Source organism: Cheilinus undulatus, linkage group 7 (assembly GCF_018320785.1).
Source record: "Cheilinus undulatus linkage group 7, ASM1832078v1, whole genome shotgun sequence".
Lineage (NCBI taxonomy): Eukaryota > Metazoa > Chordata > Actinopteri > Labriformes > Labridae > Cheilinus > Cheilinus undulatus.
Window position 1 is genome coordinate 18,139,484 of NC_054871.1, and position 15,065 is coordinate 18,154,548.

A 15,065-nucleotide genomic window follows, 5' to 3' on the forward strand; every position below is an offset into this window, starting at 1 on the left:
ACACTTATTAATGTGTCACTGAAAACCTTAAAGGCATCTTCAGGATCATCCAGCGACAAAATATTTGATAGCTTAGCATTTGAAACATCTCTCACATATTTTCCTGCGTCAAATGTTTTGAGTGATCTCCTTTTAATTATCCTAGAACCCTCCTTTGGCACCTTTGTTTTCCTAACTATTGCAATCAAGTTGTAATCACTACAACCTATAGGCATAGATACAGTATTGGAGCACATCTCAGGTGTGTTAATTAGAGATGATCAATACAAGTTGCTACCCTCCTGCCATCATTATTAAAGCTGATTCTTGTATATCTATCTATTGCTTGAGTTAATCCTGAAGCTGCACATATATCTGATAACTTCCTTCTCATTGGACAGGAGAGACACTTCCAGTCTACATTCATATCTGCGATAAAATATAGTTCAAAATTGCTACTACTAGCAGAGTCCAGCATTTCACATATTTTATCTAGATATTCATAATTAGCACTGGGGGGTCTGTAGCCACATCCAATAAGTATAGGCTTGAGATGCTTTAAATGTACTTGCAACCAGAGAGCTTCAATATTCGACTGCATTAAATCCTGCCTTATTGTTACAGGTAGGTTGCGCTGCACATAAATACAAATCCCACCTCCATAGGCATTTCTGTCTTTCCTATAGATATTAAACCCTTCAATCATCAATGATGTGTCCTCAAACGTAGAATCTAAATGTGTTTCAGATACTGCAAGAATATGAATATTATTTGACAAGATTATACTCTCCACTTCATTTAATTTATTCCTAATACTACATATATTAATATGGGTCATTCTTAGGCCTTTCTTTGGTAATTTATGTGACGTCAAACAGAGTATACATTCTATCTGGTCTTATTTGGATTGATTCTAATTCGGAGCAACATAAAATACACTTAACATTACAAATACTCACAAACATAAAAAATAACAATAGTAATATTTTAACACTTTGCATTGTTGCAGACATTGTGCCACTCGTCTATCCATGAGAATCAGCCAACCTCCCATATTGGCATGTCACTAATTTCAATTCTATTTAATCCTCCTGAAACTTAGATTGAGCTAACGGTTACATTATCACCATTAAATCAGATTACATTATAACATTAGATTACAAAATGAAATGCTTTTTCTTTAATACTTTCTCATAGTTAACTCAAATTTAGATTTAAACGATTAATCTTCCATACATCCAGTCCGTATTCAGTATGCTTACCACACAGGTTTAAGACTTTTTTTGTCAGCTTAAGACTGCATACCAAATGACTGATGTCTGCACATGATGAAACTGCTTAATTGTGTTTCCTGTTCACCAGGAGTAGTTATACCTGAAGTTTTTATAGAACTTTTCAGGAGTTCATGTTATCTGATGTAGACCTTAGCATAGGCATCAATCTTGTCTAGTTAATACAAAACATGTAAACACAAAACTACACTATAACACAGTTAAAAAAAAATGAAATGGCTGTTTTAACTCCAAGCTATCTAGAACAGTCGTCCATTAAGGTGCAAGCACAGCTGAAACAAGCATGCTGCAACCAAGAACAGAGCAGTAGAAGATGAAAACATTATTAAAGCTCCCACCCTGAGCATGACATGGTTTCACTGTGAACATGATTGATGGTCGATTAAATACTATGTCACTATGTGAAAAGTGCAAAGGAAATGGCATTATACTACGGTTCATGCTGATAAATGGATGGCTGTGTGGATCTTCATAGGGAAGATTTTATTGGTAACATCATTGCTGGTTTATCTGCTACTTAGAATTTCTACTCCTACTCCTCCTACTGTACCTACAGCCTCAAATTTCTACTCCTTGGTTTTCATGTTGCTGAGTTGGTCGCTGATTTCATCAAAGTAGTCATCAGTGACACAAAGCATCTGGTAGACAGCACTGAGCAGCAGGATGTCGCAGTTCAGGTCCAGCTCTAACTCCTGGCTGTAGTTCTTCACTGGGATGACGCAGGACAATGGCAGACCGAGACGAGTGCTGGCCTCCTGCATCTGGATCATGAAACATTCACATGACAAAAGCTGATACTTTTCTCTGAAGACTACACAGACATTTGCCAAATTTTGTGAAATCATAGACAAATGTGTTTAACTTGCGTTTAGTTTGGCCTTCTACGTCTTATTGGTTAAAGAGTAAGAAACCCCTAGACCATTCAGCTGGAAATCTAAGTATGTGGGTGTTTAGTGCTGCTGTTGATCAATTCTGGTTCAAATCTGAACATCTGCTACATTTTAATATTCTTCATATTGCCTCTTCAATTTTTCAATTTGCAGAGCTGGAAGCAGGTGACGTATGTGGTGCCAGCTTTCTCTTGAGCAGAATGACCACAAGGAACATTTTTGTAAATAGTTCATGGCTTTCCATGAAATGTGGCGATTACTAAGTGGAGTAACTGGGCTATTTGTTAAATGTGAAAGGGGAGCAATGTCTACCATTCTACTGCTCCTCCATATCCTCTGATGCAGCCCACAGGACTCTGGAGGACAGATGTCCTCTTCTTCAAAAGATGTTTCTGTCAATGAAAGCTGGCCAAACACTACAAGACAATCATGCCGATTTTGGGCCATGTTGCCTCCTTGTAATCAAAGCCAGTAAAGGTGTGAGAGCAAAAATTCAAGGTATTTCATGGGGTATTTCAAGTGTAGTTTGTTCCTGTTTGGTCAGTGGGTGTCGCTGCATGACTTCAGGTTAGTTATAAATACTAAGGACTGTATGTCTGGGTCAAGTGAGTGATCCCAGAGGGACAAGGTTTTTTGAATGCAAAAGCACATGCTGTATTTCAATTTTAGTTGGAAGTTTATGTTGTTGTTTTGGTATGTTATGGTTGTTGTTTATGCCATCGCCTTGGAAGATTCATAAAATGAACTTCAATAATTGCAGCAATGACACAGACACACCCTCAGGTAAAGATGTTTGCAACCAATAGCCTAGATCCGTCAGCCAAGTCACCCCAGGATCATACAGCTCAGTAGCTCAGTAGTCGATTGATCTCCTTTTATTGGGTGAGATTTTTCTGTGGTGTGCTGTAATAAGAGGGACCTTTCCCATTCTAATCTGCTTGAGGACAATTGGAGCTGCACTGACCTGAGATCTTAAATATTAAACGTTCATTTTTTACAATCAAAAATCCTGCTGTGTGTGGGTACACCTCGGACAGCTAAGCACTCACACTGTCCATTGTCTTGTGGAACAGAACAATAACCAATCAGCAAGCTGATAGGAGGAAGCAAAACAAACAGCCAGGGGAATGATAGTAAACATGAAACAAAAAATTAAATGTCAGAAACGGAGGAGCAACTTGTTGATTTGTGGCAAAACACAAGTGTTTATACATGTTCTATAAAACATACCATGATCTAACTGAAAAACAGAGGAGCTGGACTGAAACTGCTACCATCTGGATGTAACAGGTAGATAACAGCTTGCAACATTTAGCTTCTTTACTCAGAAATGTGTTTGACCACACAAGATTTCAATTTCTGAGAGTAGAGACTCTGATTGTTGGTGATCTGGTCTTGTGGTCTGTGTTGCTCATCTCAGTCCACACCACACACACAGGGTCAAATCTGTCATTATACTGTATGTTGTCATGTGTAGGGTCTGGCATTGTCACAATTGGTAACAGGCTGTTTCAATGCTGCTTCTCAAGTAGAAGCGTATTGCTAATCACCTAGCATGTACTGCCAAGATAGACAGTATGGTGTGGACAGCACCAAGGAGTGAGGGTGTGTTTCATCTGCCCCATCCCAGCCCTTTCCATGTTGATAAACTGAAATTCAAAAGCCATTTTTTAAATTCTTTGAAACAACTTCTCAAGAATATTCAGGTCAATAAATGATAAATGCTGAAAACATTTGTTTGATGACACTGCCATCCTACTGATGTGAATCTTAAGCTTTACAATATGCGCAAGACATTGAGACTGATCTACAACTCTAGGCCTTAAAGTGTACACTTATCCTTCTTATTATTGTGTCTATATTCAGTGATTGCTGGTTTTGTCATTGTGTTGCTGCAACACTCAAAGTCTCCCCCTTGGAATCAATAAAGCATTGTCTTGTCTTATCTTCAGTGGTGGGTAGAGCACACAGAAACAGTACTTTAGTAAAAGTACTGTTACTTAATAATAATTACTCAAGTAGAAGTGAAAGTACTTGTAAAAACAGTACTCGAGTAAAAGTAAATAAGTACCCTCTTTTAAGACTACTCAAGTTGTGAGTAACTTTATTTTGTGCAATTAATAAAATGAAAAATTCAATATAATGAGAAAAAACAGACTCTCATTGTAGTTATCTTATTTCTACATGATGATTTTAATCTCACATGAATTTTTACCTTGCAGTTCTTACTTTTTAATCACATTGTATTTATTTTATCATGTGTTAATGATTTTTGGCTCATATGTATGAAATCAATCTTATGAACTGGCCTCATTTCTGACTTTTTGCCCTTTTTTATCTAATTTTTACTTTTTGGCTCCAATTTATAAATTTTTATCCTGATTATCATATCAGAGTGGCATATCAGAGATATATATGATCACCTACAACGTAACGTGGCAAAGTTGCATAGGTGGTTGGACACGTGACATCATTTATCACTGACACTGCTGCGTCTTTGCAGTCTGCAAGTTAAAACAGAGTTTTGAACTTCTACGTTTAGCTAACCATCAATGCAGTCGTTATCTTGTTTATCTTTCTTACCATAACGTGCTTTCTTAGATTTGACGTGCTATATTTGAAGCTTGAGATTTCCACAGTTTTAGGTAGACAGAGTGGGCAGCGCATTATGTGGCTGTTGTTCCCTTTGAAAGCCAAAGAGTCCTGTTGTTGAGCCAGGGATAAACATGCTCCTCTGAAGGCGACGCAGGTATTACACCTTCAGCCATTATCTCCAGCTGTTGATAGTTAAGAGGGAGGGATCACTCCTCTGTTTACTCTGTGGTGCTGAGGATTTTACCTCATGCTGCTGTGAGAGCTCAGCTGAGTGTAGAAAATACTTAATGAAAATAAATTATAGACAAAAGTAGCAACCAGTGCATGCCCAATGTAATGGAGTAAAAGTAAAGTTTTTTCATCAGAAATGTAACGGAGTAGGAGTAAAAAGTACTCTGCTCAGTAACTACTCTCAGAAGTAGGATTTTCAAAAAACTACTCAAGTAAATGTAACAGAGTAACTAACGCGATACTACCCACCTCTGCTTATCTTATTTTAAAGTTAAATTCAGGACTAAAAACGGATACAATTTTTCATCATATAAATATATGAAGTAAATCAAATTGTCTTTTCAAGTAATGACAGAATGGTTATTCTTTAAGTATTTTTCCTCTTTAAAAAAAAAAGCTCACCATCTGCTTGACGTAGTAACTCTGGTAAATGTTTCTCACATCCTCTTCCACCAAAGGACAGGCCTCGTCTACTTTAGTGAGCAGTGCCAGCTGAGGAACTCCTGGAAAACAGAGCGGGATGAACATTTTACTGTAGACTCTTTGTGTCAGGTTGAAAATATTTAAAAAGTTGGAGGCTGTTTAAAGGTGTACATGTGAGAAAGAAGGCTGTAAGTTCAGAATCTTGCAAAATAGGCAATACACAAAGATTAACCCACTGCAAAAAGCAGAATAAACTGCATCAAAGCAAAAAAAAAAGAAATGAAAATACATAACTTAGAAAAAAAAGAACTTCAAGGTTGTGTTTGTGCCCGTGGTGTACAAAGCTCTTTTATCTTCATTGACTTTCTTCTTTCCAGGTGTATGTCATGCTTTTACTACAAAAATATCCCATCACACCATCTTTCAATGTTGAAATGTTGATCTTGTTTAACACTGGTCCCATGGCAGTAATTTAGCAAGTAAAATTATTTAAAAAAACATGTCTCCTTTCTCCATTCTAGTTCATTCAGCTTCATCTGTTTGAATAATTTACTCATCAAATATGGTCTTAAATTAGAAATAAAAGTTGTACAAGTTTCAAAGGTTATAAAGTTGTCTTTTAGTGAGTCCATGTTGCTGCACTATTGTGGCTCCAGCAGCGCCAGTCATTTAAAGGTCAAAGATTCTGAATAAACAGGATACTTACAAAAAGGATTAACGCTCAGTGAAGAAATCTCTGACCCATTACTATTTGCTTCCACAAGTCAACCGTGCAGACCGATAGGTAGCAAGAAACCAGCACTTCACCAGGGGTGTCAAGTGGAAAACCCCCTTCATCAGACATCATTATCTTACCTACCTTACCACATGGCCCACAGCCTAAACAGCAATGCCACCTTCATCAGATCCAGGATCTGTACATGCAAGCTCAAGGTAGTGACAATGCTGATACCACCTTCCCTGACACAACTCATGATTACAACTCCAGAAAGACAACTATACTTGGTACAAACATTACACAAAAGAGAAATGGGAAAGACTGGAAGAGAGAGAGAAAGATTAGCAATAGGGTGGGGGAGGCAGAGCTCAGGGTGTGGTGCCTTGACGTGGGCTAACTCACACCCCCGCCTGGTGTGGCTTGGCACTCTACCTCCCCCTAATCCCTCATAAAAATGAAGGAAGAGAGAAAAGAACCAATTATGAGAAACTAAATACGGGAGTTGCAGGGTTTGGTCAAGCTTTATTTTTTCCCAGCTGGCATTATTCCTACTTATCCAAAGCCACTATGTCCCACTTCTACTGGACGAGTCCTAACTTTCCCTCCTCGCTTTGCCCCTAAATCTGGATATCTTAGCTTTTTACTTTCATAAGCTTCCTTCACAGAATTCTCAGATTGAACTGTCAATTCTATAAAATATACTATACACTAACTAGCAGACCACAGCACAAAAATATGGTTATGAGAATCCTCTAGACTACTGCCATATACCTGTACTTTTCAAATTACATATCTCTTCTACAAGTACTGGACAATTCTGAATCATCAGGTCTTAAGCTAACCTTGCAAAGCAGATGGATTTGCCTGTTTTCGTGTTTCTCACTGGTGAATTCAGCGAAGCTCCCGTCTGAAACGTTTGGGCCCGGTTAGAAAGTGACAGGACCAATCAGCGATGAGGGGCAGTACTTTCAGGCGTGGCGGAGTCGTGACGTAAGCAATAACAACATTTCTTCATTAAAAGAAGAACAAAGGACAGCATTGAGTTTTTTTTTTTTTTTTTCAAAAATGACAGAAGTCGTGTACTGACATGTCTACAGTTGCCATGGTTTGCGTTATGCAGTTCCATGTGGAGTTCTATGTATGAGGGTGCAGCTTGGTAGTGGCTACCAAGCTGTACGTCACATGTTTTGTTGCTTGGATTGGCCTGCAAAGATGTGACCGACAGAACGTTCATCCAATCACCAATCAAAGGCTCTGCCCTTTCCCAAATGCTGTCTATGAGTGGTTTACCAGATGGATGTGTGAAACAAATCCATCTGGCGTGTCAGGTTAGTCTTAAGCGTTGTTTAACATAAAATCTAAAAAATGAGAAAAACTTATATGTTCTTAATAACAACTCTGTAAACAATGGACACTTTCTTAACTTTTCCTCGAGTGATAGACTAAGAAATTAGTAGTTTTGAAAGTATTTATTTCTTTAAAAACCAAGAGACTACTGAGCCTGCATTAGAGAAATTATCAAGAGTAATGCTCATACTAACCAATAAGAATACAGATACTGAAAGAAAATGATCCATCCATATATAATAGTCCCATTCAGGTTCATGAAACAGAAAATGATGGTTAATATAATGCACAAAATTTAAAAGCATCTGCTCCTTATTCTGTGACCAAGTGGAATGTTTTGTTCACTATTATAACATGGAGCAAGTAAGTTAGACATATTTTCATTGTAAGGGCACAAACAACAATGTCCTCATTATAACAGAATGGGACTTACCAAATGAGTTGATCTTTCTGCGTATCCAATTCATCTTCTCCTCCAGCTTTGAGGGCATGATGGAGACTTTGCAAGCATCAACGACATAAGCCACACAGTGGATCTTGTCCTTGAGCTCTGGAGATGCACAATACCCTTTGGTGTCCCAACTCAGAGTTACAGAGGGGTTAAACTGTGGAACAAACAGTAAAGAGAAAAATAAAGGTTGGAGCAAGTTTGATTAAACTGAGGCCAGATCAGTGAGTCATGGATTAAATATTTGGCTAAATGTGACAAACAGCTGTACCTCATAGCGATCTGGCAGATGGCCTTTGAGAATGCTGATGATGTCACCTATATTAAGCCCCGCCCCTGTGTTTTCCTCAAGCCCCATGGTATCGCACAAGGTGATTGGCAGAGGCTTTCCTTGACGTCCATCTTTCAAAGAGTAAGTGCGAAACTGTGGAACAAACCAATAAGGGAACAAATTTTACCAAGAAGACAGGGAAGAGCTCTATTTAGGAGGGGTTGAAAGGCTGATTATAACCTGTGTGGTTAGGCTGGTGGTCAGACATCCAGCCATGGCCTGGTTGGTGACACGGCCTTTGAATACAGAGCTGATAGAATTAAAGAAGCTCGACTTTCCAGCTCCGACTGGCCCAATGAGTAGCACACGAACACTGGCCACTGAGGGATTCAACAGTTCGTAGGTCCTTATCTTATCCATCAGCTCTGCTTTCGTCCTGCACAATAAAAAAAACTGTGATATATAATATACATTAACACTGTGTACATACACCAAATCCATGAAATTCTAATAGCAGAGGCTGAGCATAATATGCCCTGCCAAGTGCCAACAGGACATGCACGCCTTTGGGTATACCCAGAGTTCCAGCAAGCTCTGGGTATAACTCTGGGTATTACACCTGATCTCAGAATCCCCAACTTGCTTAGTCTGCCGCCATTATGACGTGACCCTGGTTTAGCAGAGAAAAAAAAGTACTGCTGTTTCATAGTTTGCATGTAAATAGTACAAACAATCCATCTCACTCAGACTTCCAGATGACAGTTCTCCATGGCCTCTCCATTTCAGTCGTTTCTGTTAAAAAGCACAAAATACATTTATAAATACAAAATCTGGTATACCATCTTAATATATTTATTTTTTTCCTCGATAAATGGGTCTTTTTTCCGATATAAACAAGTCTATTTTTTATAACTACTTCAGCCTGAAAAGATATAGATCAAATATTAATTATTAATTTGGGGCTTTAACCCTCTAAAGGTCAGTATTTTTGCACACTTATCATTTCAGTAGCAGGGCACCCTTGCATAAAACAGGACAAAGTGGGAAATTTTTATATCCTTACATAAAGGAATGCATTATTTTATGTTAAGATAAATCTGGGATCAAAAATGGCATTTTCAATTGTTTTTCATGGGACATTTCTTGTCATTAGGGGAAAAAATGTCAGTTTTTGTGTAGCTTAGTCATTTTAGGCTAATTCAAGGAAATGAGATGACAATTCTAAACATTTTCCAAAATGAATATTCTATGGCAAATTTACACTTTAGTCATTTAACACAGCCAGAATGGCTTCAAGAACTTTCAATAAGCTTTGAAAATGTTGAAATAAGGTGACTTTTTCCTGTGTTGCCTTTTGAGGCTGCAGACACTGACTGTTAGTGAAAGGGAACATTATTCACATAGTAAAATAAATCTGTAAAGGCAGCCTATTCAGTGTTTCCCATACATACGTACTTGGGTGAACCTGACAGCTTTATCTTTCAACACATATTTTTCTCTTTCTTTTTCAAATTAAACACAGCTCACCTGCTATAATCATGAACTAATGAATTAAACATTTCAAAATAAGTGGTGTTATGTAGGATTCTTTATACAACATATTGCCGATGAATACTATCAAAAGAGCAGAAACACAAGATCCAGGTACAGAATGAGGCGGGGTGGGACGGCTGTTCTTACAGCCCAAGTACAGTGTCATTCAATGGAAACACAGCTATAACTACTTTTTACATAGGATTTCAATACAGTTTCGGTTGCTGAGAGAAAATCGAGTACAAAACTACAATTTTCTCTTTCAGTCATCAAACTTCATTATCAGCTTTCAGTATAATAAGGTGCTGGTGATATCAGACAGCAACAACATACCACAACCTCTTTTCTTTTCTGTGGCTTTAGCTTTAACAGATTCCAAACCAAAAACACACATTATATAGTAACTTTTGTAAACTCACCTTCAACTTGATAAACTTCGAACTCAGTCAGTTTGAGGTCATCGCCATGCATTTCTGCAGCACTGAAGTTGTAAAACTGGCTTCGATTGCTAGCAACCACAGGTTGGCTTTCATTGATAAAAACCAATGCATCTCCAAAATTTGGTCCAGAGTTACCCATCATTCTCACTGCATAAGCAGGATGTATGACTGGATATTTAATAAGCCTTTTTATACCAAATGTGAAAACAAAGGCCTGGTCATCAGACATGTACTTTCCAGACTGGCTGAATGGTTGTTTTGTGTAGCCTCCAAAAATGTAACCTGAGGCATTATAGCCCACGGAGACTGTGGGACAGCGGGTGTCACATCGTTGGTGAAAGGCTTCCCCAGTGAAACCATGGATGCTGGCCTTGTACAGCAGCTGCAGTCTGACTCTTCCAAAGCAGGAGCAGATTTTCTTCTGTTGGTTTCTGGTAAGTCTAGGGTTCATGATGGACTGTAGGTCTGCTATGTCAAAGATGCTGAAGAAACCCTCAGTGTTTTGGTGTCTAAATAGAAGAAGACATTTAAACATTATAGAAATACACAATCTGTAAAATTTTGGAAATAAACATTACAAAAACCTCAATTCCCCTAAAACTGGGGTGTTGTGTAAAATATGAGTAGCAGAGCACATGCACTGGTGAAAAGGTCTATATTCAATTGAATACTGAAAAAGCATGACAGTAATGTTATGTTTAAACAATAAATTAAGAAACGATAATTTCTTATTTTTCAAGAAGTACACACACATTCTGAATTTGATGCCTACAACCCTCCAATCACTCTTTTCTGTTAATTTTCACATAACCAAAATGTCCCAACTTTTTCAGAATTGAGGATTGTAAATTACTAATTGAAAACTGTACTGTAAAGCTTCTGTATGTACATGTGTGTATATTAGGGGCTGACCACTTATTGGTCTGCCTGATTACTGGAGCCAAGATTAAATAATTAAAGAGAGTGCTACTGTATCTCTGCTGTGATTTGTATCCTTTCCTCTTGCTCTCTTTTTCACCACAGACTGTAAAAATTATTGGACAATTAGTGATGTCAGTCATTTGGTTACTGAAGGGGGCTTTTATATATACACTCCTGATCAAAATCTTAAGACCAGTTGAAAAACTGCAAGAATTTGCATTTTGCGCAGTTGGATTTTAAGAAGGCTCTAAGTAGGGTTTCAAGATGCAAAAATGAGAAGAAATGGGAGTGAGACAAAAAAAATTTGAGTAAGCAATTTATTGAAAACAACAATAAAACTGAAAAAGGCTGTTCAACAGCAGATCAAAAGTTTAAGACCATAGCCTTTCAAAGCCAAAATCTACGCAAAATGTGGACTCAATGTCATTTTCTGTCAGGTATTCACACTGTAATTACCTCCTGATGGCAAAGGCAAAAAAGCTTTCTGTCTTTGAATGTGGTGGGATTGTTGAGCTGCATAAGCAAGGCCTCCTGCAACACGCCATCACTGCTGAGGTTGGCTGCAGTAAGACAGTCATTTTGAATTTCTTAAAAGATCCTAAGGGTTATGGAACAAAAAAGTCAAGAGGTAGACCCAAAAAAATTTCACCAGCACTGAGCCAGAGGATCCGATTAGCTGTCCGTCAAGACACAGGACAATCCTCAACCCAAATTAAGGCCGTTACTGGTGCTGACTGCAGCCCAATAACCATCAGACGGCATCTGCGAGGGAAGGGCTTAAAAAAACTAAAAACGTCTTCAAAGGCCTCGTCTTCTTCAACGCCACAAAATTGCCTGTTTGGACTTTGCAAGGGAGTACCAAACATGGGACATTGAAAGGTGAAAGAAAGATTTATTCTCTGATGACAAAAAAATGTAGCCTTGACGGTCCTGATGGCTTCCAACGTCACTGGCATGACAAGGCACAGTGGAGGGGGCGCCATCATGGTCTGGGGTGCTTTTTCCGTCAATGGAACAATGGAGCTTCAGGTTGTGCAGGGGTGTCAAACGGCGACTGGCCATGTGGAGATGTTGCACCGGGCATCCCTCATGACTGAGGGCCCTCGTCTGTGTGGTAATGACTGGGTTTTTCATCAGGACAACACTGCAGTTCACAATGCTCGCCTGACAAAGGACCTCTTCCAGGAGAATAACGTCACTCTTTTGGACCATCCTGCATGTTTCCCTGATCTAAATCCAACTGAGAACATTTGACCTGAAGTCAGACAGGAAGTGGATTTAACTCTACTATTAAACATCCAATTTCATTGAAATTTCATGCATATGATTGGGGTATGCTCCTCTACATGGTGGAAGGTTTATTTGAGTGTTTTGCTCTAGAGCCCCCTACTGGCAACAGTAAAGGACACCTGTTCTTTTAAACATCCATTTCCCTTCAAATTTTACATGTATGATCAAGGTCTGCCCTTTTGTACATTTAAATGTTTACTTTATGGTTTTGCTGCAGTGGCACCAAATGTACCATGCCAGTAGCACCTCTTACATCATGTGTCCTATTGTCACTGAATGTTACATGATAATTGTCCTGCCCTGATCCCATCTACTTATCAGCAGCTTCCTTTGTCACACCTTTACCTACTGTTGAGGGACAGTACTACCTCATAAGCAAAGTGCAGTTTTTTTTTCTACGTAAGTACACTCAAAACAGAATCTACATGGCCTCTCTGCCGTGCTGCAGCACAATGCATAGGTTTGCTAACACCCCACTATTACCACACACATGGGCGGTTGCGCCACACCCTGATGTGCGTCAGGGTGCGAGGGCCCTCTAGTGCTGCATGCATCCCTAGTTCAATGTTGTAATTTAAACCAAAACAGATTAATTTTAAAAGTGTACCCACAAAGGCACAAACTATTCTGACAAAAATCTTTAAGTGCCACAAAAACTCCTTTCACTGCTATGCAGATGACACACAGATATACCTATCTCTGAGACCTGAGGATCCTAGAAGCCTAACTGCTGTCAAAGACTGTTTAAGCAAGATCAGCTGCTTGATGGCTCAAATTACATTCAACTCCGAATCGGAAACAATACCTTTAATGCTCAAAATTCCCCCACCTCAGCCTTGGCTCTCTGTTTGATAATATCAGACCCTCAACCAGAAACCTATGAGTGGTGTTTAACTAAGACCTCACCTTAACTATCCACATCAATAAAGTTGTCCAGTCATGCAGTTCTCTCACTTCCAAACAATTACAAAAATAAAAACAATCTGGTCTGACCTTTAGAAAGTTATCCATACCCTTACCTTCTCTAAACCTGATTACTGCAACGTACACCTCCCTGGCATCAATCAAAAATCACTCTTTGCATCCAGCTAGCAGAATGCACTAGCTAGGATTCTAACTGGTTTAAACAGAAAACATAACATCACCCCAATTTCAGCTTCTTTACACTGGCTCCCTGTAAGTTTTAGAATTGATTTTAATACTTTACTGATCACTTTTAAAACCTTGGCTCCTAGCTTCCTGATAGAAGCCAGCCCACAGCCTCAGATCCACAGTCGAGGCTTAAAATCACAGTTAAACGACTGTTTTTCATCAAGGCCCCTTAACTTTGGAACAAAGGAGGCATGCGGAATGACTCACTTCTTAAAATGTGTGCTTTATATTTCCATTTTTCTAATTTTTTCATTTTAGTGCTTTCACTGTTCCCCTTTCTACCCAGACTGGGACCCATGTTTGAGTTGGCACAACTTTGACAGGCACAAATCTAGAGTTCACTTTAAGTACTTTTCATTAGTGTCTTTTCTTAATTTTATATGACTTTTTATGCGTGTTTAGTTATGTAAACCATATATATTTTCCACTAACTTTAATTCTTGCTAAGTACAGGCTAATTAGAAATCTTTATTGGTACAGACTCTCGAATTCCTTCATTATTCACTTGATTTACTTGTTTTAGTCGAACAATCTTTTGGTCCTACTGACTGTATTTCTGTTATCGAAACAGCCAGTTCTGAAGGTCGTAATATTTAACTCATTGAGTACTACGCCCTGATTGTCGTTCATTGCTGTCGTGAGTAGTAGCAATAACTAGCAGTTTGTATTCAGAAGAATGCCCATAAAAAACTCATAAACAACATAAGCAGGGTCCTAGACCTCCTGAATCTGCGGTCTTGAAACTGCTGCCTGTGAGCCTGTTGGTATCTGCTCCTGGCTCTCCTATCTGTTGAACTTACCCGAACACTTTCAAGGGAAACGGCCAGCGTGTACACAAATCGAGCCTGGAAAAGAACCAGTGACAGAAGAAGCAAAAGCTTTAAACTGAACTCCCCAGCCCCTGCTAACCGACACATTCAAAGTACAGAGCAGCTATTAAAGAAACGACTCAGGCCTTACCTTTAACCGCCCAATGACTGAACCAGGAAACGACGGCTGGCAGAGAGATGCATGCTCATTAGCTGTTTGGGAGAAATGAAACTGAAACTCATCATCACTTACACTAAGTTTTGCTTTATTAAATAATAGAGCAACGTCAAGTGTTTGCAAATCGCAATGTTAAAGTCTCCTTTGTTATAAATATATGACATATAACATCTTTTCACCAATCTTATCTTACATAGTCACTGAAATGAAAAAGAAATGAGGATAATATTTCTTCAAACACTTTTTATTCAAACACATGATTGTCATCGGGAAAGCAAGAGAATATCCATCTTTATTTTGTTAGATGTAAATGTTTTTAAAGATCTACGTCCACGATTTCACCAAGATTTAAGGCTTGATTAGTAGATTTAGTTTCACAGAGTAAACACAGACTTAGTGTTTACTCTTTGAAAATGCCACCTGATACAGAGACAGCATATTTATGACTGACCTGTTTAGATTACTTGCAAATAAATCCTGTCTAAAGTGCAGCTAATTAAGCCATACTCTGGGTGAGGGTGTGTGGAAAAAAAAAAAAAAAATATATA

General features: G+C 38.6%; 1 protein-coding gene across 3 annotated transcripts; it reads right to left on the reverse strand.

Annotated features, from left to right (window-relative positions):
- Positions 1 to 1,833: 1,833 nt before the first annotated feature.
- LOC121512424 (interferon-induced protein 44-like) lies at positions 1,834 to 14,563 on the reverse strand. 3 transcript variants are annotated; one of them, XM_041791692.1, is made up of 9 exons: positions 14,491 to 14,563; positions 14,331 to 14,375; positions 10,147 to 10,676; positions 8,938 to 8,986; positions 8,435 to 8,630; positions 8,195 to 8,347; positions 7,909 to 8,080; positions 5,390 to 5,490; positions 1,834 to 2,032 (listed from the first exon to the last, which is right to left on the reverse strand). In XM_041791692.1, the coding sequence occupies exons 3-9, from the start codon at positions 10,616 to 10,618 to the stop codon at positions 1,838 to 1,840; spliced, it is 1,338 nt and encodes a 445-aa protein (XP_041647626.1). In that variant the 5' UTR covers positions 10,619 to 10,676; positions 14,331 to 14,375; positions 14,491 to 14,563; the 3' UTR covers positions 1,834 to 1,837. The 3 variants fall into 3 exon arrangements, with proteins under 3 accessions (XP_041647626.1, XP_041647628.1, XP_041647627.1); XM_041791694.1 differs by lacking the exon at positions 14,331 to 14,375 and having other exon boundaries at positions 14,491 to 14,548; XM_041791693.1 differs by lacking the exon at positions 14,491 to 14,563 and having other exon boundaries at positions 14,331 to 14,443.
- Positions 14,564 to 15,065: the final 502 nt, after the last annotated feature.

Bases quoted from the DNA above. Each gene is read 5' to 3' on its own strand.
- LOC121512424 (XM_041791692.1), bottom strand. From the start codon at position 10,618: ATGAACCCTAGACTTACCAGAAACCAACAGAAGAAAATCTGCTCCTGC. The intron at 5,491-7,908 runs GTAAGTCCCATT...TCTGTTTTCCAG, and splicing joins CAGAAAGATCAACTCATTTG to GAGTTCCTCAGCTGGCACTG. The intron at 2,033-5,389 runs GTGAGCTTTTTT...TTCATGATCCAG, and splicing joins GTTACTACGTCAAGCAGATG to ATGCAGGAGGCCAGCACTCG.